The sequence below is a fragment of the Tamandua tetradactyla genome, chromosome 3, assembly GCF_023851605.1.
Source record: "Tamandua tetradactyla isolate mTamTet1 chromosome 3, mTamTet1.pri, whole genome shotgun sequence".
Lineage (NCBI taxonomy): Eukaryota > Metazoa > Chordata > Mammalia > Pilosa > Myrmecophagidae > Tamandua > Tamandua tetradactyla.
This window is the reverse complement of record NC_135329.1, coordinates 141,247,108-141,272,592: the sequence shown is the minus strand read 5'-3', so window position 1 is coordinate 141,272,592 and position 25,485 is coordinate 141,247,108. Positions and strand designations below refer to the sequence as shown.

The 25,485-nt window shown below is 38.5% G+C and overlaps 1 protein-coding gene across 3 annotated transcripts; it reads right to left on the bottom strand.

The window, feature by feature from the left end:
- Positions 1 to 521: 521 nt before the first annotated feature.
- On the bottom strand, positions 522 to 23,311 carry KLHL23 (kelch like family member 23). Of its 3 annotated transcripts, XM_077154100.1 has the most exons (5): positions 23,051 to 23,311; positions 20,810 to 20,897; positions 17,963 to 19,177; positions 14,420 to 14,572; positions 522 to 4,737 (listed from the first exon to the last, which is right to left on the bottom strand). In XM_077154100.1, the coding sequence occupies exons 3-5, from the start codon at positions 19,173 to 19,175 to the stop codon at positions 4,427 to 4,429; spliced, it is 1,677 nt and encodes a 558-aa protein (XP_077010215.1). In that variant the 5' UTR covers positions 19,176 to 19,177; positions 20,810 to 20,897; positions 23,051 to 23,311; the 3' UTR covers positions 522 to 4,426. The 3 variants fall into 3 exon arrangements, with proteins under 3 accessions (XP_077010215.1, XP_077010213.1, XP_077010214.1); XM_077154098.1 differs by lacking the exons at positions 20,810 to 20,897; positions 23,051 to 23,311 and adding an exon at positions 20,596 to 20,759; XM_077154099.1 differs by lacking the exons at positions 20,810 to 20,897; positions 23,051 to 23,311 and adding an exon at positions 20,108 to 20,311 and having other exon boundaries at positions 523 to 4,737.
- Positions 23,312 to 25,485: the final 2,174 nt, after the last annotated feature.

Sequence of the window (25,485 nt, the reverse complement as noted above, 5' to 3'; positions counted from 1 at the left end):
CTCATACAGAAAAATATCTAGAAATGTATCAAGAAAGTCTAGAACCAAGACTTAACACCATCCCCCATCCCTAGTCAATGTTTCTTCTCTGTATCAGTTCTCTTCACTCACACCAGGTTGGTTCCCATAGAAGGGAACTTGGCCAGTCACAATTCTGGTCTCATCATTGGCTGGGGATGAGATGCTATGATAGTCCTGGCTTAAGTGCCCCATAGTGGGTAGGTGTGCCATCAGCATAAACAAGGTCTTCTGGAGAAATGTTTTGAGGCAAGCAGAAATCCCAAGGGGTATATTATAACCTAAGAAATGAAACTATATTTATAAGGTTTCAGACATGTTCAGACTAATGAAACAGGTGATTTGCGTTGCTTTCTCTGTTTGGCGAAGAGAGCGGGGAGAGGGTAGAGGAGCAGGTCCCCTAGAAGCAGCAGCTAGAAAAATAATGATAAAACTTCTGGGCACCAGCAACTTTTAAAACTTGGATACTTAGAAATTAGTGGTTTTTTAAAAGCATACTAGATATTTGTATGAAATAATGCTAGACTTTGAGAATACTATGAAGATATGGTCCATGATCTTAGTTATAGCCAGGAGGCATACTATGCATATACAAATGATGAACTCTCTAAATGTATCAATAGGAGTTTTACTGTGGCTAGACCTGTCAGGAGAGAACTCCCAGGGAAGGTTACCTTCAGTCAAGATTTTACAGGACTTAGATAAGCTAAAAGAAAGTAAAGGTGATTGCAGTTGTTCTTACCTAGTCCATAAAGCAGATCTCTAAAGCACTACTGGGCAACATAAAATTGGCCCATAGCTGATTGCTGAGTGTTCTTGAGAACAATAAAATATCATCTCTTTTGAAATAGTCTAATTCAGTTGTGAACTTCTTCAGAATGTGCCTTCAACTCAAGTGTTCAAATTCAACCAAATTTTACCATGAATACAGTGATTTATTTATTTTTATTTTATATGAAAAGTAATATTTAAAAATTTAAATAAATTAAAACTTATTATCCCCAATCACTAACACAATGAATTTCAATTTTGCATATTACTTTCCACATGCAAAAATTTTTACAAACTCACAATCACAGTATATATATTATTTTGTATTGTGCTTATTTTACTATATCATAGACATGTCCCATGTTTCTACATCATCTTTCAAATAATTATCTTTATTAGCCCACTTCTTCTTCTTTTACATGTAATTTGTTTCCATTTTTTTGCTATTATAAATCATACAGACATAAAAACTTTCATGCATTTACCATTTCCTCTTTTGAATTATTACTTTGGATGGAGCAAGGACATGGTCATTTTTATAGTTCTTTCTGTATTGTATCGTACTGCAGTCCCAAAGGGTTGTTCAAAATGCCTTCTGAATGAATGCCTTCAACAGTTTCTTTCCAAAATTATATATATCCAAATATATATATATATACACACACACACATACATTCACACACATACCGAGGGATATGTATCAGAAGTGTTAGGTAGCTTTAAACTTCAGTATTCAAACTTAAAAATAATTACTGTCTCCTTAAAAAAAATGAAGGGAGAAATGGGAGCAAGCATGTAGGAACTCTGCATTTTTCAGTGCTTTCTGTAAAGCTACAACTTCTTTAATTTAAAAGTGAATTTAAAAAATAATGAAGGCCTTCGGGGAATGGTGAGAACCAGGGAAAACTCAACTTCCCTAAGTTGAATTCTTGATATTCTCACAAGCAGTGTGGACAACCAAAGCTATAGGCTGAGCCCCCAGTCTTGGGATTTGTTCATATGAAACTTAACCCCACAGGGGATAGGTCAAACCTACTTAAAATTAAGCCTAAAAGTCACCCCCAAGAGAGCCTTTTTTGTTGCTCAGATGTGGCCTCTCTCTCCAGCCAATACAGCAAGCAGACTCACCACCCTCCCCCTGTCTATGTGGGACATTATTACCAGGGGTGTAGATCTTCCTGGCAGCGTGGGACAGAAATCCCAGAATGAGCTGAGATTCAGCATCAAGGGATCGAGAAAAACTCTAGAATGAGCTGAGACCCAGCATCAAGGGATTGAGAAAACCTTCTCCACTAAAAGGGGGAAGAGTGAAATGAGACAAAGTGTCAATGGCTGAGAGATTCCAAACAGAGCCGAGAGGTTATCCTGGAGGTTATTCTTATGCATTAAGTAGATATCACCTTGTTATCCAAGATGTAATGGAGAGGCTGGAGGGAACTGCCTGAAAATGTAGAGCTGTGTTCCAGTAGCCATGTTTCTTGAAGATGATTGTATAATGATATAGCTTTCACAATGTGACTGTGTGATTATGAAAACCTTGTGTCTGATGCTCCTTTTATCTACCTTGTCAACAGATGAGAGGAACATATGGAATAAAAATAAATAATAGGGAGAACAAATGTTAAAATAGATTTAGTTTGAAATGCTAATGATCAATGAAAGGGATCAGTAAGGGGTATGGCCTGTAAAATTTTTTTTTCTTCTGTTTGTTATATTTTTCTGTTGTCTTTTTATTTCTTTTTCTGAATTGATGCTTATGTTCTGGGAAATGATCATGATGATGAATATGCAACTATGTGATGATATTGTGAATTGCTGAGTATATGTGTTGGGATTGTTTGTTTCTTGTAATTTTTTTTAGTTAATAAAATTTAAAATATATATATAAGAATCCTACTATTCTGAAAATTAAATGTCTTATCCATAAAAAAAAAAGATCTAATGGAGACTGGAGGGAACTGCCTGAAAATGTAGAGCTGTGTTCCAGTAGTCATGTTTCTTGAAGATGATTATGTAATGATACAGCTTTCACAATGTGACTGTGTGATTGTGAAAACCTTGTGTCTAATGCTCCTTTTATCTACTTTGAAACAAACAAGTAGAATATATGGAATAAAAATAAATAATGGGGGAACAAATGCTAAAATAAATTTAGTTTGAAATGCTAGTGATCAATGAAAGCGACAAGGGGTTTGGTAGGTATAATCTTTTTTTTTCTCTTTTTGTTTTATTTGTTTTTCTATTGTCTTTTTATTTCTTTTTCCGAATTGATGCAAATGTTCTAAGAAATGATGAATATGCAACTAAGTGATGATATTGTGAATTACTGATTATATATGTTTGTGTTTTATTTGGTTTGTTAATTTTTTTAAATTAATAAATTTAAAAAAATAATGAAGGGTTTGGAATAGAGGGCCTTGCAAATTACTAGAAGTTTAGATGAGTTGAGTTTTTTTTTTATTTTTTAATACATGGGCAGGTACTGGAAATTGAACCAGGATCTCAAGCATGGCAGGCGAGAACTCTGCCACTGAGCCACCACTGCCCGCCCTAGAGGAATTAACTTAAGCAATGTTTTAGTACACATGGAAAGTGGTATTATAGGCCCACTGGGGTAAAGCAACAGAGATGTTTCTGGTCCAGAGGCTGCAGCTCTGCAGGTCTTCACCTTCTGCCCCAAGAGGTGAGGTGATCCATTATCTAGGCATACGTATAACTCACAGTGCCAGTTCACAAGGGTTGAAAAGCTCTAAATCAAGGAGAGGTTAAATGGCTTCACCTGAGCTGTGAACAGAACTTAAATCTGACTTTCATCAATGTATTTTCTACCAAATCAGAACTGTTGTGCATACTTTCTAGCTCTAAAATTCAATTTTATAAGCAAACATATATCTATAATTAAGAATACAGAATTTTCTGACATGCTCAAACTAAAAGCATCTAAACTACTAAGTTTACATCAAAGCTGAAAATTAAAAATAGCCTTTAGCATTAGCAAATGTATAACTATTTTCTCTGCAATTTTTCAGATTTGTAATTTTTAATTAAATTTTTAAATTATGTGCAGAGAATTGATCTTTTGCACAGTATTTTGTATATCGCTGTCATTAAATGAAGAATAACAATAGTTATATACATTACAAAGGAAAAAACTAAACTTAAAGTAAATCCACATTGTAATAACACTAAAGATGAAAAAACATTTGTTGATTTTATAGAGGTAGAAAAGATTCCCTCTTTCAATTTCAAATTCCTGACCACTAAATGGAACCATAATATATACTTTCTGTGGCATTACAGAGACACAAGAAACATTTCAGTCCATTGAATGATTTTGAACTACACCCAGTGTTGATGCCACCTGGAGGAAAAGATTCATCACAAAGGTATTTCACCTTTTACCAAAAGTCCAAGGTTTCACATTAATTTTTAAAAGCAGAGATTTGGGGGGGTGACCCTGCTGATTTTACTGCATATTTACATAAGTTTTCCTTAATCATTAATCATTGGGTTTGAAATAAAATTTAGTAATCCCCTACTATATGCTCAGTTGCAATAACAAGTAAGAGACACCAAACCCTGCATTTTTAATGCTATACCCCAAACAGTGATTATTCAATCATTTCTGTGGATTTGGTCAGACATTATACACACAAACACATCCATGGGACCGCATGGCACTTGGAAGATTACCCACTATTTCCCACTTATTAAGATCTGGATCATATTTCTCAATGCTCTGAAGATATGTTCCTTTTGAGTAGGAATACCCTCCAGTGACATAAATGCATCCATTCATGATCACAGCACCACATTCCATCCTCCGTTCCATCATGGGAGCTATTTCTCTCCATTCAGTTTGTTCAGGATCATAGCATTCCGTGATTGTAGTTTGTCCGCCAACTAGATAGAGCTTATTTTCAAATGGAACTGAACACAGTCCATATTCTTTTAAACAGAAAAAAAAAAAAGAGAGCAAAATCTTATTAGGATGACAAAAATAAGAGATACCATAGCATGATGATGTAATAATTCTTTACAATTTAGTATACATGAATAAAGTATGGTGGATAGCCAAAACCATTTTGAAAAACAGGAACAAAGTTGGAGAATTTGCATCTCCTGATATGAAAATTTACCACAAAGTCACAGTAATCAAAACAGTGTAGGGCTGGCACACAGACAGACATACAGACCAATAGAATTAAAATGAAATCTCAGAAGTAAACAGCCATGTCTATGGCCAACTGATTTTTTAATGTAATTGTATTGAGATATATTCACATACCATAAAATCAACCAAATTATGCAATCAGCGCTTCATAGCATCATCATATAGTTGTGCATTCATCACCATAATTATTTTTGAACATTTTCATTACTCCCAAAATATAAAAATAAAAGTAAAAGTAAAAAAAGGATACCCAAAATATCCAAAAACCCTAATCCCCCTATTATTTATTTATTTTCTGTCTTTATTTTCTTACTCTTCTGCCCATACACTGGATAAAGGGAGTGTCCCAAGTCACAAGGTTTTCACAATCACATGGTCATGCTGTAAAAGCTATATAATTATACAATCCTCTTCAAGAATCAAGACTACTGGATTATGGTTCAACGTTATGCTGGTTTGAAACTGTTATGTACTTCAGAAAAGCCATGCTTGTTTAGACTTAATCCAGTATTGTGGGGGCAGCCACATTCTTTTAATCCCAATTCAATATTGTAGGGTGGGACCTGTTGATTAGGTTGTTTCCATGGAGATGTGACACATCCAATTATGGTGACCCCTTTATTAGATTGTTTCCCTGGGGGTGTGACACACCCAACTGAGGGCATCTTCTTTTGAATAGATGGAGATGTGACTCCACCCATTCAAGGTGGGTCTTGATTATTTTATTGGAGTCCTTAAAAGAGCCAGCACAGAGCTCAAATGCAGACATTTGGAGAGGCTTGGAGTGCTGACAGAGATGCTTGGTAGCCAATATAGAAAAAGCTTAGACACAAACGTTTGGAGATGTTTGGCAACAGACAGAAGCTCAGAGAGGAGGCCACTGGAACCAGGAGTTGAAAGCAATGAAACCTGGGCACAAAGGACCAACAGATGCCAGCCACATGCCTTCCCATGTGACAGACATCAGCCTTTCTTTGGAGTCAAGGAATCTTTCTCCGGATGCCTTAGAACTGTACATTTGTAACTTAATAAATCCCCTTTATAAAAGCTGACCCATTTCTGGTATACTGCAGTCTGGCAGCTTTAGCAAACTAAAACAAATGGTTTCAGGCACTTCCTTCTCACTACTACAAACACCAAAAACTGAAAAGGGATATCTATGGAATACATAAGAATAACCTCCAGACCTCTCAAATCTATTTGAAATCTTTTAGTTACTGAGACTTATTTTGTCTCATTTCTCTCTTTCCCCTTTTAGTCAAGAAGGCTTTCTCAATCCCTTGATGCCGGGTCCCAGCTCATCCCGCCATTTCTGTCCCATGTTGCCAGGGAGATTTACACCTCTGGGAGTCATGTTCCTCATACGAGGGAGTACAGTGAGTTTACCTGCGGAGCTGGCTTAGAATGATAACATCTATGGCCAACTGATTTTTTTTTGTCATGGGCAGGCACCGGGAATTGAACCTGGCTCTCCGGCATGGTAGGCGAGAATTCTGCCACTAAGCCACCATTGCACTCCCCAGCTAATTGATTTTTTAAAATTTATTTATTAATTAAAAAATTAACAAATGAAATAAAAATTAACATAGGTAATCAGTAATTCACAATTATCATCACTTAGTTGCATATTCATCATTTCTTAGAACATTTGCATCCATTCAGAAAAAGAAATAAAAAGACAATAGAAAAAGAAATAAAATGAAAACAGAAAAAAAAAGATTATACCTACCATACCCCTTACCCCTTGCTTTCAATGATCACTAGTATTTCAAACTAAATTTATTTTAACATTTGTTCCCTCTATTATTTATTTTTATTCCATATATTCTACTCGTCTGTTGACAAGGTAGATAAAAGGAGCATCAGACACAAGGTTTTCACAATCACACAGTCACACTGTGAAAGCTACATCATTATTCAATCATCATCAAGAAACATGGCTACTGGAACACAACTCTACATTTTCAGGCAGTTCCCTCCAGCCTCTCCCTTACATCTTGAATAACAAGGTGATATCTACTCAATGCGTAAGAATAACCTCCAGGATAACCTCTCCGCTCTGTTTGGAATCTCTCAGCCATTGACACTTTGTCTCATTTCACTCTTCCCCCTTTTAGTGGAGAAGGTTTTCTCAATTCCTTGATGCTCAGTTTCAGCTCATTCTAGGGTTTTTCTCAATCCCTTGATGCTGAGCTTCAGTTCATTCTAGGATTTCTGTCCCACGTTGCCAGGAAGGTCCACACCCCTGGGAGTCATGTCCCACATAGACAAGGGGAGGGTGGTGAGATTGCTTGTTGTGTTGGCTGGAGAGAGAGGCCACATCTGAGCAACAAAAGAGGCTCTCTTGGGGGTGACTCTTAGGCCTAATTTTAAGTAGGCTTGACCTATCCTTTGTGGGGTTAAGTTTCATACGAACAAACCCCAAGACTGGGGGCTTAGCCTATAGCTTTGGTTGTCCACACTGCTTGTGAGAATACCAAGAATTCAACTTGGGGAAGTTGAATTTCTCCCTATTCTCACCATTCGCTAAAGGGGGCTTTGCAAATACTTTTCCACTCACTGATCAAATCACTCTGGGATTCATTGGGGGATCACTCTGGACAAACCAACAAAATCTCATGTTCTACCCGAGATTCCAAGTACTTATGATGTTCAGTCAAACTACCTACATAAGTTATATTAGGAAATGCACTAGTCAAAATATAAATTTTGTACCAAATAAACATTTTTTGCTTTAGTCTCACACATAAGGTGACCAGCCAATTGATTTTGACAAGGTTGCCAAGCCCACTCCATGGGGAAAGAACAGCCCCTCCCACAAAAGGTGCTGGGGAAACTAGAGAGCCACATGCACAAGAATTCACCTCTACCTTACACCATATACAAAAAAATCAACTGAAAATGGATCAAAGACCTAAATATAAAAACTAAAACTATAAAACTCCTAGAAGAAAACATAGACTATCTTCAGGACTTTGTATTAGGCAACAGATTCTTTGACTTTACACCAAAAGCATGAGCAACCAAAGAAAATATACATAAAATGGACTGCATCAAAAATTAAAACTTTTGAGCATTAAAGGAGATTATCAAGAAAGTGAAAAAAGACAACTTATAGAATGAGGGGAAATATTTCAAAACCATGTATCTGATACAATCCAGAATATATAAATAATTCCTACAACTCATCAATAAAAAGAGGAATAACTCAATTAAAAACTGGGTAAAGCTACCCCCTACATGGGACATGACTCCCAGGGTGTAAATCTCCCTGGCACTGTGGGACTGAGAAAGTCTTCTTGACTAAAAGGGCAAAGAGAAAAGAAACAAAATAAAGTTTCAGTGACTGAGAGATTTTAAATAGAGTTAAGAGGTCATTCTGGAGGTAAACTCTTCTTATGCATTATATAGATATCCCTTTTTAGTTTTTAATGTATTAGAATAACTAGGAGGAAATACTTGAAACTGTTAAACCGTAACCCAGTAGCCTTGATTCTTGAAGATGACTGTATAACTACATAGCTTTTAGAATGTGAACATGTGATTTGAAAACCTTGTGACTGATACTCCGTTTAGCCACTGTAGGACAAACAAGTAAGAAAATAAAGACGATAAATAAATAAATAATAGGGGGGACACAGGTATGGGATGTTATGGGTGTCCTTATGTTTTTTTAAACTGGGTGTCCTTATTATTTATAATTTTTTTTATTGTGAAAAATAACATATATGCAAAAAAGCAATAGATTTCCAAGTGCATTTTAACAAATAGTTATACAACAGATTTTTAAGTTTGGTATGGTTATAGTTCCATGATTTTTCATTTTTTCTTCTAGCTGCCTCCAAGATACTGGAGATCAAAAGAAATATGAATATATTGATTCAGCAGTCATACTCATTTGTTAAATCCTATCTTCTCTATTATGCTCTTCCTTCTCTTTTTTCTTTTTTGTGAAAAATAACATATAGCAGAAAAAGAATAAATTTCAAAGTACATCACAACAATTAGTTGTAGGACAGATTTCAGAGTTTGGTATGGTTACAATTCCACAATTTTAGGTTTTATTTCTAGCTGCTCTAAGGTACTTGGAGACTAAAAGAAATATCAATATACTGATTCAGCACTCATACTCATTTGTTAAACCCGACCTTCTCTGTATAACCCCACCATCACCTTTGATCTTTCTCCCACTTTTTAGAGGTATATGGGCTATGCCCATTCTAACTTTTTCATGTTGGAAGGGGCTGTTGAGAATATGGGATAGCGGGATGGAACTAGTTGATGTCTGGAGAGGCTGGCCCCTCTGCATTTCAGGACTTACCTGGTCCAGGAACCCATCTGGAGTTTGTAGGTTTCTGGAAAGTTGCCCTGGTACATGGAACCTTTGTAGAATATTATATAATACCCTAGGTATTCTTTAGGATTGGCAGGAATGGTTTTGGTTGGGGTTTGGGAAGCGTGCTGGTGAAAGGATGTATGTACCCTAGAAAAGCCATGTTTTAATCCTAATCCCATTTTGTAAAGGCAGCCATTTCTTCTAATCCTTATTCAGTACTGAATGTTTGACACTAATTAGATTATCTTCCTGGAGATGTGACTCAATCAAGAGTGTTTGTTGAACTGGATTAGGTGGAGACATGTCTCCACCCATTCCAAGTGGGTCTCGATTAGTTTACTGGAATCCTATAAAAGAGGAAATAGTTTTGGAGAAAGCTGGAGATTCTGAGAGAGCAGAACAACAGAGCCACGAGAAAGCCACAACAGAGAATGCCACGGAACCATGAAGCAGAGAGCCCACCAGTCAGCGATTTTTGGAGATGAAGAAAGAAAATGCCTCTCGGGCAGCTGGAGAGGAAGCTAGCAGATGATGCTGTGTTTGCCATATGCCTTTCCAGATGAGAGAGAAACCCTGACTGTTCACTGTGTGCCTTCTCACTTGAGAGAGAAACCCTGAACTTCATCAGCCTACTTGAATCAAGGTATTTTTCCTTAGATGCCTTAGATTGGACATTTCTATAGACTTGTTTTAACTGGGACATGTTCTCAGCCTTAAAACTGTAAACTAGCAATTTATTGAATTTCCCTTTTTAAAAGCCATTTCATTTCTGGTATATTGCATGCTGGCAGCTAGCAAACTAGAACAGAAAGTTATGATAGTAGTAATGCCTAACTGAAGCTTGTGTCACAGTGACCTCCAGAGTAGCCTCACAGCTCTATTTGAACTCTCTCAGCCATTGACACCTTATTTGTTACACTTCTTTCCCTCCTTTTGGTCAGGATGGCATTGTTGATCTCACGGTGGCCAGCGCCAGACTCTTCCCTGGGGGTCATCTCCCATGCCACGAGGGAGACTTTCAATCCTGGATTAAGGGTGTTCTTTTTATTTTTATTCTTATTTTTAATTTTTTTGGAAGTAATGAAAATGTTCAAAAATTAATTGTGGTGATGAACGCACAACTATATGATGATACTGTGAACCACTGATTGTATACTTTGAATGATTATATGATATGTAAGTAAATCTCAATAAAATTGCATTTTAAAAAACTGGGCAAAAGGATTTGAACAAGCTTTCTCCAAAAAAGTTACCCAAATTGCCAATAAGCACATGAAGAGATCTTCAATATCATTAACCATTACGGAAAGCCACAAGATACCATTTCACACCCACTAGAATGGCTAATATTTAAAAACAGAAAATCACAAGGTAGGAGAGGATGTGGGGAAATACATACACTCATATATTGTTAGTAGGAATGTAAAATGGAGCAGCCACTGTGGAAAACATTTTGAGAACAGAAAGTTAGGAATAGAATTACTCTATGACCCAGAAATCTTACTTCTAGGTATATACCCAAAAGAACTGAAAGCGAGGACTCACACAGATATCTGAACACTGATGCTCAAAGCAGCACTATTCACAATTGCCAAAAAGTGTAAGCAACCTAAATGTCCATCAGTAATGAATGGATAAATAAAATATGGTGTATACGTACAATGGAACATTATTCAGCCATAAAAAGGCATGAAGTTCTTATATATGCTACAACATGGATGATGCTCGAAGACATCATGCTGAGTAAAATAAGCCAGACACAAAAGAGCAAATATTGTATGATTTCATTTATATAAAATAATTAGAATATGTAAATTCACAGAATCAGAAATTAGAATACAGGTGACCAAGAGCAAGCATGATGGTGGGGAATGGGAGATAATGCCTAATTGGTACAGAGTTTCTCTTTGGGGTGATGGAAAAGTTTTGGTAACGGATGGTAGTGATGGGAGCACGACATTGTGAATGTGATTAACATCATGAATTGTAAACTTCAAAGTGGTTAAAATGGGAAATGTTATGTTGCTACAATAAATTAAGAAAAAAAAAGAGCAGCTTAAGACATTGGTTCTGGCACACACCCCAGCAATGCTGCAGCTAAAAACTTACCCCCTCTCATCTGATTGAGATTACCTGCTCCTGCCACATACCCATTATCCCATCAGCTTAACCTTAAGCTCTCTGTACAAAATGCCATCCTTAGACCACCCACTTCTGGAATTCTCCCAAATGGATACCTTTTGATTCAATTCCTATCTGTAAAAGAGGGTATCAATAGAGCACACTATACTCCCCAATCCCATTCTAGCCTTTTCCATTGCATTCATATGTTTAACTCTCCGGTATCAGAATACATATGAAACTTTCCCTTTTGTCTTCCTTCATTGGGCTTGCTTTCTGCCAGAAAATTCCTTCCTCAGAAACTACCTTCATTATTTGTAGCCATTCTTTAAGGCCTAAATCAGAACACACCTCCTCCTGGAAACCTTCCAAGATTGCCTTTAATTAGACTGATGCTCTTGACCCTGAATTCCAACATTTGTTTGTATAGAACTTACCAAAGATTTTCCTGTATTCTCTTTACATATGTATATTTGCTAATAGAGTGTGAGGTCCTTTAGCAGAACAGACTACCTCTTAATCACCTCTGTGTGTGTTACATAATAACTTGACTAGTACACCTTTCCAAATGTAGGATTTCAATAAATGTTTTCTTGAGTATAAAGGAATTATAGTTAAATGTTTTCAACTACACAAAGCTACCTCTCTTAAATGAAATAACATTTAAATTTCCTTTAAATGGCAAGGAAGACAGACTAGTGGAGTGATGCAGGCTAGGGATAAGAACAATAGCACAGGCCCTAAAGGTCTGGGGATGCTAAAATAAGAATGGGGGTGCGTGTGCAAACCTCATCTAAATGCAGCAGCCATTACTTGACTCCAGAGAATTGCTGCCAGGAAAGAATAGAGGTTCAAGTTTGCCAGATCTTCTAATTTTCTAAAGACCAGAAATTACAATTTTTATTTGAAATTTCCTGATTTTTAAACATTGGCAACAAGCCAATTCAAAAATATTTTAAGCAGTGTGAGAGCCAAACAGAATATATAATGTGCAATGCCACTTTAATATCTATTTTTAATATCATATCAGGGAAAAGTTCAATGCAAATAAAAACTTTATAAATGCAATTATATGTTTCCATTGACATGCTGTAATTTAATAGTTACTTCTGATTGAATTTTCAATCTGACATGGCTTTATTACATTGGCTTAAGTTCACCATCTTTTAGATTCTCTTTCAAGTAGCTGAAATGTTATATGAAACTTAAAGTATGTTATGGGACATTCACTTTTAAAGTAATCACTTTATCCACTTTATCAATATATACTCCAACTATAATGTAAATAACTGCTATCTACTTTGTAATTTAATTTTTCATATATTAGATTTTCTTTGTTAAAAAAAAGGTGTCCACAAAATAGGCAGAGCAGTTTCTAAATCATAAGGTTAACATGAGGCTCAAATAAGGTGCTTAATTACATAGTTGTTAAAAGCATGGGCTCTGAGCCAAACCCTTGGGTTTGAACCTCACCCCTTATAAGCAAGTACTAGCCAGCAGACTTTGGGAAATTTGTTTAATCTCTATATGCCCAAGTGACCTATAAAATGAGATAATAATAGTACCTAGTACACAGGGTTGGTGTGTGGTTTAAATAAATTAATACATGTGAAATTATTAGAACAGTGTCTGGTGCATAAGCACGCAGTAAATATTAGTAGTTACTACTCAATATGAGCCGTTATTACTACTTTCCATTATAACTTCACTGGTCACAACAAAAAGTGGTGGGGAGTTGGACATAACACATCTGGGCTACTAGGAGGCAGAAGTCTCTCTATTCCATGGCTGAAGTTTCTTCTTACACAACTACCCGTGGCACATAAAGACGTTTGTCACCATATTTAGGTGTGCGCCCCCCCGAACAGTGAGGTGAGATACATGATGAGTGGAAGTAAGTGCACTGATCAAAAGCAGGAGAGCCTGGACGATACTAACACTCCCATAAGTAGAAGCAGATGGCTTAGTTGTCACAGTAAAGGTTATAAAAATTGGATTGCCTGCCATTTGAATCCTGGTTCCATGACTTCAAGCAATGTGGCCTTGGACATTTTACTTATCATAAGCCTCCATTTCCAAATATGTAAAATGGGGGTGGGATGGGGTAAACAACAACTATTCACAGGGTTGAAGTAGGATTTAAGGCAATGCAAAGTGGCTAGCCAGTGCCTGACCTACAGTAAGTACTCCAGAAGGTTAGCTATTACTATCACTCTCAGATGGTTCAAGCCTATAAATTTCAATTTCCCTCTCCAGTGACCCACACAGAAGCCTCAAGCTTCACATGGGAAAGGAATCAAAGTACTAGGTAATATGAATCCTTCCTAATGTAAAAAAAATTAAACACATGGCATAACGGTAACAGGCTACAGCTCATGCCTTCCTGTGAGCTATTCACAAAGAGAGAAGTCAAAGAACAAAAGATGTCACAGAAGGCAGGCCAATCCTTTAACACATCCCTTTTATGACTGTTAAGGCCTAACATGGGGTGGTGCTTCGTGCATTGTAGGTGTGAGTCCTTAATGGTTACTGAAACCCAGAGAGAACATACTTCTAAAAGAGAAACCAATTTCCTGCTAAACTTCAATCAATGGTTACCTTTCCTGACTATTTTGGCTGGCTAGCATTTTTTAACTATCTTTAAAAACTATTATTTTATACAATGAATAAAGAGAAAGAAAGCACATATAGGTACAGGAAACACAAAAGAACAACTAAATTAAATTTAAAACAAAAACAACTACCATTTTCAACCAGACAGGCTTAAAATGTGTGTCATATAAAGACATTAGGGAAAATATTTGTGGATGTGATCTAACCAGGTTATTGTTTTTGATGGCTATTTGAATATTTTGAGCATTTTAATTACAATCATGTGTAGTCTATCATAAGTTTAGCATTTTCTATCTCCAGCCCATTTTTAGACATCTCTTATGCTGATCATGTATCATGTATCAGCTGTATCATGGCATAGACTATTTGAGATGATATTTTGTTACCTGGATGGGGACTGGAGGTGATGAGGCTCCATTCATTGATATCCGAGTTATAGCTCTGGACCTTGTCATAGGTGCAGCTTCCTCTGTAGCCGCAGTGGCCACCAATGACGTAGATAACGTCATGTAAGACACAGGCAGTAGCATTTCCCACACCTGTGTGTGAATCAAAATCACATCTTTAGATTGATTTTTCATTCTTTTTTGCAATAAGCACTGAGCTCAGTTTATTAACTGCTCGGTTATTGCTGATAGTAGATGGAAGGCCTGGTAACTAGGTGCTCTGAGTGATAACACAGATGAAAAAGGAAGGCTCCTTGCATTCAGAATCTACACTCTGTTAAGAATGAGACAGACACAAATAATTAGCATTTTCTATCTCTAGCCCAGAATGGAAGAAGTACCAAAAAAGAACAAATGGATGCAATGAATGGTCAGAGCCAGGAGACACTGCTTTTGATATCATGGCAGGCTTAATGGAAGAGGCAAAACTTGACTACATTCTCGGTAGTGAGGACAGCCTTGGCTGGCAGAGATGAGAGGAAGCCATTCTAAACAGGGGGAAAGGCAAGCGCAAAGGCTTACTGGGCAGTGCCAAGTAGTCCAAGCTGACCAGTGCATGTGGCACATGTGGGGTTGCTGTGTGGGAACTAAGGCTGAAATGTAAAGTTGAAACCACAAGGTAAAGGATCCTATATGACCAACTAAGAATTCTGTGTTTAATTCAACAATTATTAAGGTTTTTAATTGCAAAAAGGGAAGAACTGAAAAGATGGAAGGACGGGAGGCAGAAAGCTCGAGGTACTGGCCCAGATGAGAAGCATTAAGGGGCCCAAATTAGAAGGGGGTTTGGGTATGGAGGGATGGGCATGGAGACAAGAGACACAGGTAAAACGGCCAGTCTTGATGACTGACTGCATTAGAGACAAACAAGACTAATGCTGAGGTCTTGAGCTGGGAAAACCAGGAGACACCTGCCACAGAAAAGTAAGTGGAAGAAGAAGGAAGGAAGATGAGGAGGTCACTTTAGTTGAAAATCTCAACTTCATCTTTTCAACCGGCTTTTCCTTAGTACCTGCTATATGCCAGATGCAGCTCCATCTCCTTACTCATTTCTACTCCCAAATAAAAGAGGGTTCATAAGGAGAGCAGTTATAACAAAGGGAAAAAAAATTGGGGAGTTCCTAAATAGCCTAGTATTTATTTATTCTCTGTACATCCTTAAACCAAAAAAGGAAACAAATTTGACATTTGACCTCTGTGGAAAGCTGTTAGTCTGCTGCATGACTGTAAAATAAAACCAACTGGGAAAAATAATGTTACTCATTCTACAGAAAAAATGGGAAACTAAAATGTCAGCATGAGTCAACCCATCAGAACCTGGACTGGTCAAAATAGCACACCACTGATAAAGCGTTACCCTTTCCTGAGGTGTCTAGATTTAAATAAGTATTAAGGCTTTAAGTTAAAAGTATAAAACTCTGGGAATTTCAGATCCAGCTGGTAGGCGGGGAAGGATTTTGAGATCTGAGGGTCTCCCACTCCATGCAAGACTAAGGCAAGAACCCACACAGCTGTCTTTCAGCATCAGTGTACCACTATGGCTATTTCAGAAATCATTGTTCAAAATCTGATAAAAAGAATTCAGATACAATTTACTCTCAAACACTCATAAAATAAATACTTAGAGAGATAGAAGAAGGGAGGAAGGGAAAGAGGCAGGGAGGTAGGGAGGGAAACAAGGAAGGAGAGGAAGGGAAGGAGGAAGGGGCAAATCTAGCAAAATGTTAAAAGTGTGGTTATGGGTATTTGAGGGAGGGTTGTTGGAATTCTTTGTATTATTTTTGCAATTGTCTTGTAAGTTTGAAATTATTTCAAAATAAAAAGTAAAAAAAAAAAAAAGAATTCAGAAAAGTAATAAACTTCCATCCTAAAAGAAATAACTACAAACCCACTGAAATTATCTCACCATTAAAAAACAGACGCAGAATTGTGCATAGGTTTACAACAGCTGCTAAAATACCTGAACTTTCCTTGTTTCTTTTGCTAGAGCAGAGTAAGACTGGCACTGAGAACCATCTGGGGAAGGTGTCAGGGAATAAGTAAGTGGAAGTCAAACTCAGGCAGAACCTAGAACCTGGGCAGCAACAGCCATGGGCTTTTCCTTCTCCCACTCTGTCAACTACTGTTAAACTTGCAGCATGTGTTATGCATATGAGAGTGGTCATGATTTAATAAGGAAAAAATTTATGCCCTATCAAAGCTGACATGTTCTTCTATATTCTTCTTAGTTATCTAATGTTATCTAATGATATTCATGACAACAAAACCTAATATTTTTTTAATTCTGTACCAGATCAATTGCTTTCAAATCCTGCTTACTCTGTGCCAGATAACTGTTCTAAGCACTTCATGTGCATAAATGCATTTATCCTCTTGATAACCCCAAGCTAAGTACTGTCATCCCCATTGTACAGATGGCAAAACTGCGACACCCAGTAGTTAAGCAATTTGCCCAAGTTCACCAATATGTAAGGAGACAGTCAGGATCTGGACCCAAGCAGTGTGGTTTCAGAACCAGTGGGCCTGATCACCAGACCATTTCTGCCTCTCAGGCTTTCTGCCTGTCAGCCAAGGATCACACCAGGTCAGATTCCCAAAACAGGTCAGATTCCCACACCCTTGCTAGCATTAAAAAAGAAACAGAAAGGCCTGGGAAGAACATTTGGAACAAAATGACACCAATTTGGTAAGAACCAATCAGTTTTATACAATTCCCCAGTACCAGTGAATACGTGTAATTAAATAAGAATCCAGTTTAACTTTTTGCCAGTAATGAGGGAGAGGAAGGCTAATTAATTGCCAACACAGCTGAAAATACTAAGTTTATCAGGCAGATATTGAGACCCAGTGGTGTGCCTGGCACTGTGGGCCTTAGGAGGGAGGGTATGGATTCTGTCTCTCTACTGAGATAGGGCTTGATTGACCAAAAGCAGAAGTTATTGGTCTGGGGAGAATGTACCCTTCAAGGTTTTAATGAAGAGCCTCTTAAATGACAGATAAGCAAAGCATTTTGAGAGGAAAAGAAGTTTAATATTTAAAAGCAACTGATCCAGTACAGAATAAAAAAGGATTCAATTTCATAGTGCTATAAAAAAATACATGTTTAAAACATAAACTAATAAAACCACCCGGTTTTCTCTCTTCGTTTAAACTTTGACTTAAATATAAATTCTTAAAACTCAAAGCAAAATTTAGTCTCAGAATAGGTGCAAGAGTAAGCAGAATGAATTCTACCGTTTTCTTATATAAATATTTCTTTTCTAGCCTGAGTACTGTGTTCTAATGATATAACTTTGATAAACTATGCTTTGATTTTACTTGGAACATTTGGTGCAATACTATTTGTGTAATCCACTATAGTTCTTGAGATAGCAATCCAAAGAGATGAATTCTTTTTAAAATTAACATGCAGAAGTGGTAAAACCATTGGCTTAACCTCAAACATGTAAAAAAAAATACAGAATAAACATAATCCGTACTTACCTTTAATCATGTTTGCAATAGGAATCCATTTTTCTTTTAATGGGTCATAGAACTCAGCCTCCTCTGCTGGAGCCCCTTTTCTATAACCTCCTAAAGCATAGACACAACCACCCAATGTGACCGCACAGTGGTAATACCTGGCATTGAGCATTGGCAAGCCTTCTGTCCATTCATCACTTTCACTGTTATAGAGCCATACTGTGTCAAGAGCTTCTATGTTATCCGTCCTGTAACCCCCAGTAACATAAATGTGGGGTCCCAAACATGTTACACCATAGCTTTCCCTAGTATAATCTGGTATTTCTGCTCCTTGAATCCAAACATTTGTCAAAGGATCCCATATGTGAACCTCTGATAAAGGATGCCAGTAATAGCCTCCAATGATATACATTGTGGCTGTGGATCTCTGGGAAATCTCTTTATGCATGGGATTCAAAGCGTTGTATATTAGAGATCGTATCTTGTTTTCGGTTAATAGGCAGCTTCTTTGAAGACCTAAAGCTGTTTTTAAGTATACTGGATCTACATCTATGTTGATATAGCTTAGTAGATTATATAAGCATTCAATTCGATTTTCTACATCATGAGCAGTCCACTTAATAACTGGCTCTATGACAGCTTCTTCTTTCCAAACACTAAGATTCTTTCTGGACAAGATAAATAGAAACTTTTCAAGGCTGATTTCCAGAAATTCTTCTTGTTGCCATACTTCCTTAAACCTTGAACATAGTATTCTTCGAGATTCCTTTTCTAGTTCTGGACACACATGAAATTCTGCAAAGGAGTGCATTCCAATACAATTATCAATATCCAGGTGCCTTACTAAAAACTGCTCACAAGCCTTCTTTACTGAAAGGAACTGTAACAAATCTGCTGCTTCAAGCAGGCTCTGAACATTTCTTTTAGTTATTTCAATCTGGGAAGTGTATGCATAATTTACAAGGCCTTCCAGAATATCATGGTGGATGCCAGAGAGTTTGATTTTATTTTTAAATTTTTCTTTCATGTCAGCTGTGAACATTGCCTTAAAATAATTGCTGCAAGCAGCTAAAACAGCTCGGTGACAATGGAAGATTATGCCGGAAGGGCACTGAAGGGTAATATCAGTAAATAATCCATCCAAGTAAAATGTTCTGAATGCATCCAGAGTATCCACTGGATGCGATGAATCCTTGAAAAGATAAATATAATCTTCTTGTCCTTTCAGAGCCATGGCTGCAATAAATGAGACAATAAACGTGTTTTCAATTTTGTATGTTACCCCAATGCTAACTAGTCCAATCATTTTATTGATTAGAACCTGATATACTCCAAAATGAGACTAAGCCCAGCATTCTAAGTTACAAACACAAAATGTGGACCGACTGTTTTGTAATTGACATGATAGCCAATTTAAATTGAGGGAAACTCAGAGCTTGAAAGAAGGCTCCCAGGTTTCTCAATACTCCTTTTGAGAAGAATTATTGATTCGCTATTCCATTCACCGCGTGGCCACCATCCGCCCTGGACTGCGATCGGGAAGAAAATCCCACATTCGGCAAGCCAAGCGCCCAATGGGTTCTCCCCAACTCAGGGCCCGAACCGGTAGCCGCCTCGGCTGGCCTCAACTCAATCTTTCTCCCTAGCTCCATCACCCTCTTAAATCACAACGGGATGCCCAGAAAGGAATGATCGAAATACAACTGAACAAAAAGAAATCTCGGAAAGGAAGGGAAACCGTGTGCCTTTTTCCCTTAAGGATTAAGAGAAAGGAGAACGGCCTCCCCCGCCGCAGCCGGTCCATTCCTGCACCCCCTCCCCCGCGGCAGCCGCAGGGGTTTCCGCGAACCCCGGGCCCACTTTCCCGCTGGGAGATCGCCCCACCCGGGACTGCCGCGGGCACTCGGCGCGCCGAGGCTCAGGGTCCGCCCGCCCGTCCGGTGTCCGCGCGCCTGTCCCCGGCTCCGCACAGGTGTGAGGACAGCGCCGCGGGCCGCCCCGCGCACCCCGCTCGGCCCGGCCCGGAGCCCGCGCGGCCATTGTCTCCACGCCTCCCCCGCGGAGCGGCACGCAGGCTCTGTCGGCCGCGCGGCCTCCCTCTCCCGCGTCCGGCCCCGCTGGCTCTCTGCCGGCTGGCCTCGGGCGGCGGGCCCACGCCGCACCTACCTCCGGCTGCGGCTCCCGGCGCGGTGCGGGCCCGCGGGCTAGCGACGAGCGGGGGCGGGGGCACCTCTGGACCCTCTGACCATCTTTGGAAGAGGCGCGGCGGAGGCTGCCTGCAAGTGCAGCTCCAGCCCACTAGCGGTTCCTATTTTAGTGCCTCAGCTCTCCCCTGCCTCTAACCAACCCCGCAGCGCGTTCTGGGCACCGGGCCACTCGGGGCAACTCCCCCGTCACCCCGCTGCAGGCGGGGCGGGCGGGCGCCGCGGCCCCTCCCAGGAGGCCCCCTCCACACTCCAGGCCGCAGGTGGCAGGAGCGGCTTCCCCGAGGAAAACTCCCGCGCCCCTGACTTTCTGCTCCTTCCTCTGGGTTTCTGTATCTCACACACAGACCCACAACTCGTGCGTTTTCTCTCCTAGGCGAACTTTCAAAGTCCTGAATTAAGACCATATCGGGAGAGGAGAAACTTTTTCCTGTCCTCAAAGGTTCTCACCAGCCCGGGCTCTCATGGTGACGGAGAGGTGGAGGAGAAAGCGCAGAATGAATGCAGAAAAACTAAAGGTCCTCGCCAACGACTTTCCATAAATGCCATCCCATCCAGCAGAGCACTCAGTGGTTGATTGGCATACCATGGGTTAACCTGGAAGCTTTGAGAAAAGCCGGGGCCAGCCGGGGCCAAGTCCCTGTTGTACTAGGATTCAGGTTACCTCATTTAGAGCCTCAGAACTGGAAGGAGCCGCCTTTAACTTTTCTTCCTGGTGATGGCCAGTCCAGTCACGTAAAGTTGTCCACGTGCTACAGTAGAAAGTTTATTTTCTTATTCCAACAAAAGCCAAGATCAAATATTTTCATTTATCTTCATTCACTCACTAGCATGGTTTTATTAAATGCTTTCTGAGTGTCTGACAACTAAGCACTGGAAATAGAGTGGTGAGAGCTCTATAGCTCTCATGGAGCTTACAGTCTAGCCCTCTTTAGGGAGAAGGAAGGCTGGATAAAAACACCACCAAGATCAGTGTGTTTCTCAGAGTATGGTCAAAAAGGTGGAATGTACACATGGACAATAGCCCGACCATAATATGACAATAGAATGAACCGCTTAGGAAACCCAAGAAGCTAAATCATAACCTCTGCAGAGATCTGACCAGAAAGGTCAAGACAGCCAACTTTCCTATTTTTATCCCTCCTTTCAACTCAGCACCAAGCAGAGAAAGTCAGTCACATAAGATGAACCAGTCACATAAGATGCCAAGCGTCTAGTGAGCCCCTCTTCAGCTTCCGCATGCCCAACAACCTCTAATCAGAGCATACCTGAGTCCTTCCCTTTTTTTTTCTTCCACTACAGAGCATTCTCATTCCCTTGACTGCCTTTGATCTTCTGCTAAAGGCAAGAGATGGTGGCTGACACTCTGGCGGTGGGTAGCTCTGGGCAAAAAGCCTATTTGTTCTCAATTGAGTAGTCATTTAATTCTACAGGTTAGACTATCTCAACTGAATTATCTAGGATTCTGGTTATGCAGCTGAATCATAGCTTCTGGGGAATATGCCTAGGAATACGCATTGTAATCAAGGACGCCAGATTATTCTTATGAAAAGTTAGGAGAACGTGTATGGAGCTCCAAATGGAAGAAAAATGAAAGATTTAACTTCTCAACATCTGGTGAACAGTTTGGTGGAGAAGGAAAGCATATGAGATTTAGTTTCAGGCTTAAGGTTCATCCCTGCCACTTATCTAACATGCAACCTTGAGCAAGTTACAGTACTTCCTCAACTTAATCATTTTTAAGTTATTGAAAAGATAAAATAGTGAGTGTGAAAGAACTTAATGATGGCCTGCAAATGTTAGCTATTATAATGAAGGGACATTTATGTTTAATTTTCAATAGCAACCTCAATTTGGAAATCAGTATCTTATTAACATTTCTTCAAAAAAATATGAACTTTGTAACTAATTGTAACTGTAGACAGTTTGTCCTTCAAAATGGATAGTGATATTGCCAATGTTGCCATTCAAGGATACAAGCATGACTGATTGAAGATAGGGTTTTCTTTCCATTTTTGTCACTGAAATATGTAGATGGCTGTTATGTTCGTGGCTATAGTTGCTGTTTGTCAAGTCTGATGTAGAGAAATCGTTATGGGCTCCACCTACCAGCACAGGGACTTCTAAAACGTAAAAGCATTCAGCAAATGATTCTTGAAAATTGAATTCACTTCATTGTCACTTATTCACAGTTATTTCAAATTGTGTATGGACCAATGAAAACTTTTCCCTCTATTGCCCGATGGTCCCTGGTTGTGAATTATTGCTTAAAGGTGTGTATCAGTGCATCCTAGACTGCTTCACCTTGCTGCGAGAAGAGCAGGTCCTGAAGGGTATTACCAGGAACAGTTTCTTTTTACCACATGCTTTATCAAAGAGACCACTGCAAATGCCAATTCGATGCATTTGGAAACATATAATTAGTATTCATAAGTTAAATAAGTTAATGACACTGTTCAAGAAAACAGATGTGCCATCTGTGAATTCAAATCTTCAGGAAATAAAGAGTCACCACAGAGATGAGACATGAATGACTCTTGGCAGATATCGAGCTTGGCGCATGGTTAGATGTCTTGTTGGCAACATACTACACCTTTTAAAGGACTCTAGGTTTCTGAAAGTAACTGTTCTATGTATTGTTTCTACTTTATTAGTACATCTTTCCACTAAATAGAGCCATGTCATTAAATGTTTGATATACTAATTGTAATATCATTATCACCGTGTGGAGATGAGCATATATAGTGAACTTTATTTCATTTACATACTGGATTAAACAAGTTGCTGCTAAGTAAAGAAAAAAACGTCAGTATATTTTAAAAGGCTACCACATCCAGCTGTGTGAGTTGTTCATTACACAATTCCAGTGCATGCCACTCAAGCAGAATGCAATATGAACACTGACCTTAGGGCTTGTATAGTACACAGCCAGCATAACTTCATGTGACTGCTCTGGATCTGATACATCTTGATATACTTCCTGGAAAATAAGAAAGTAAGTATTCCAGTGACCAGGAAACACAGACTTTTGCAAGTCAGAATGTTTCTAATTCCCTTCTCTTCAACAAAAATCAAGAGTATTTCTGACAAATAACTTGGAATGAATTATATTATAAAACTCTTTCCATTCCCATCTATTTGTTTTCTGAGGGATTATTACACTATAAAAATGAAAATCAGGAATCATTGATCCTGAACCTTTTCTCATTCCAGCAAAAAAGAAATAGTCGTTGTTATATGATCAAAATGAAAGGAAAATAGCCCCAATCTTCAGATGTAAATAATCTTTATAAGTGTTTACTTTTGGTTTAATTTAAACATATTTATGTTGTTTGATCAATTATAATAATAATCATGTTAACCAAGACAGAATTTTTACTACTTAAAGGATTAAGGATATAAACACGTAAAATTTTAATTTATGCACATTTTTGTTTCAAAGAAGTTTAAGAGATTATTAACAAAAAATTTTCAAGCATAAAAATATACAGTCAGTCCTAACTTCCAATGGATCCAATATGCATCAATTTTGGTTACCACAGTTTAGTTAAGTAATACCCCCAACAATGAGGTTCAAATTTCATTTACCATGGTATGTTAAATGCTACCTCTTCCATCCACAAATTACTACAAAAATAACAGATGGCATGTTATTGGTGACCAATCACGTCTCTTATTTCAAAGTCTGTCGGTGAGTTGTTCTGCCCATTGCATATTCAGTTCATATACAGGCAGCAAAGCTTATAGTTGCATTGTCTCCTTGTCTGTTAGTGAACCCATGAAACTTTTATAAAATTAGATAACTGAAAGAGGAAATTGGCCAGCAAACATGAAAATGCAGCAAAGAAATGGATGTGTTAATTTGCAATGAAATTTGAATTGAATATAAAGTTAAACAAGAAACAGCTGATTTTTTCAATATATTTTTATTGGGAAATATCCTCAGATGTACAGTCCAACCATATTATACAATCAGTGGCTCACAATATCATCACATAGTTGTGTATCCTTCACCATACTTATTTTTAGAATATTTGCATCACTCCAGAGAAAGAAAAAAAAAAAACTCATACATCCCATACCCCTTATCCCTCCCTCTCATTGACCCACAGTATTTCAATCTACCCATTTTTTACCTTTTATCTCCCCCTACTATTTATTTTTTATGCTTTTTTATTAACTCATCTGTTCATACCCTGGATAAAAGGAGCATCAGCCACAAGACCTTCAGAATCACACAGTCACCCTGTAGAAGCTATATAGTTATATAGTCCTCTTCAAGAATCAAGGCTACTGGAACAGAGTTCACAGTTTCAGGTATTCCCTCTAGCTGCTCCAATATACCATAAACTAAAAAAGGGATATTTATATAATGCATAAGAATAACCTCCAGGATAACCTCCCGACTCTGCTTGAAATCTTTCAGCCATTGAGACTTTATTTTGTTTCATTTTTCTATTCCCCCTTTTGGCCAAAAAGGATTTCTATTCCCATGATGCTGGATCCTGGTGAACCTCTGGAAGTCAGGTCCCATGTTGCCAAGGAGATTTTCACCCCTGGGAGTCATGTCCCAGATAGGGGGCAGGGCAGTAAGTTCACCTGCCAAGTTGGCTTAGAGAGAGAGAACACAACTGAGCATGAAAGAAGCTCTCTGGGGGTGATTCTTAGGTCTATTATCAGTAGGCTTAGCTTTTCCTTTGCAGGAATAAATTCACAGGGGCGAGCCCCAAGACTGAAGGCTCAACTTATTGAATTGTTTGTCCCTGCTGGTTGCGAGAATATCAGGACTTCCCCAGATGGGACAGTTGAATATTTCTTCCTTTCCTCCCAGTCCCCACGGGGACTTTGCAAATACTTTTTAATTAACTGCCCAATTTACTCTGGGATATATTGGGCATCACACTAACCTGTACAAGAAGATCTCTCACCCTATTCAAGATTCCAGATCATGGGAATTTTGATGCGACATCATTCAAGTCTCTAGATATGCAGCCACAGGAACACAGTGAAAGTGAACTTATTAACATGAGGAAAAAGTAGTTGTGTGGAAATGGATGAAGATGCATTGGAGGAAGTGATGCTGGCAAAAAAAATTCACATTAAAAGAACTTTTGTGATACTTCAGGATGTTGAAAGTGCAAAGGATAAAACGTTGGAAGCTAATCCAAATTTAGAAAGGAAGATGACAATTCACCCAAGTATAGAAAAATGGTCACTCTCCACAGTCAGTTCTATGAGAAGAAGGTAAGAACTGTTTAAACTATCAATGGTTATTTTTATGAAGAAATACAAACCTTAACTCTCTATGTTTCTAATATTTTAAATTACCACGTACTAAGT

Bases quoted from the DNA above. Each gene is read 5' to 3' on its own strand.
- KLHL23 (XM_077154098.1), bottom strand. From the start codon at position 20,734: ATGGTATGCCAATCAACCACTGAGTGCTCTGCTGGATGGGATGGCATT. The intron at 19,178-20,595 runs GTGAGAACCTTT...CATTTATTGCAG, and splicing joins CACCATGAGAGCCCGGGCTG to CCATGGCTCTGAAAGGACAA. The intron at 4,738-14,419 runs GTAACAAAATAT...TCTGTTTAAAAG, and splicing joins CACCTCCAGTCCCCATCCAG to AATATGGACTGTGTTCAGTT.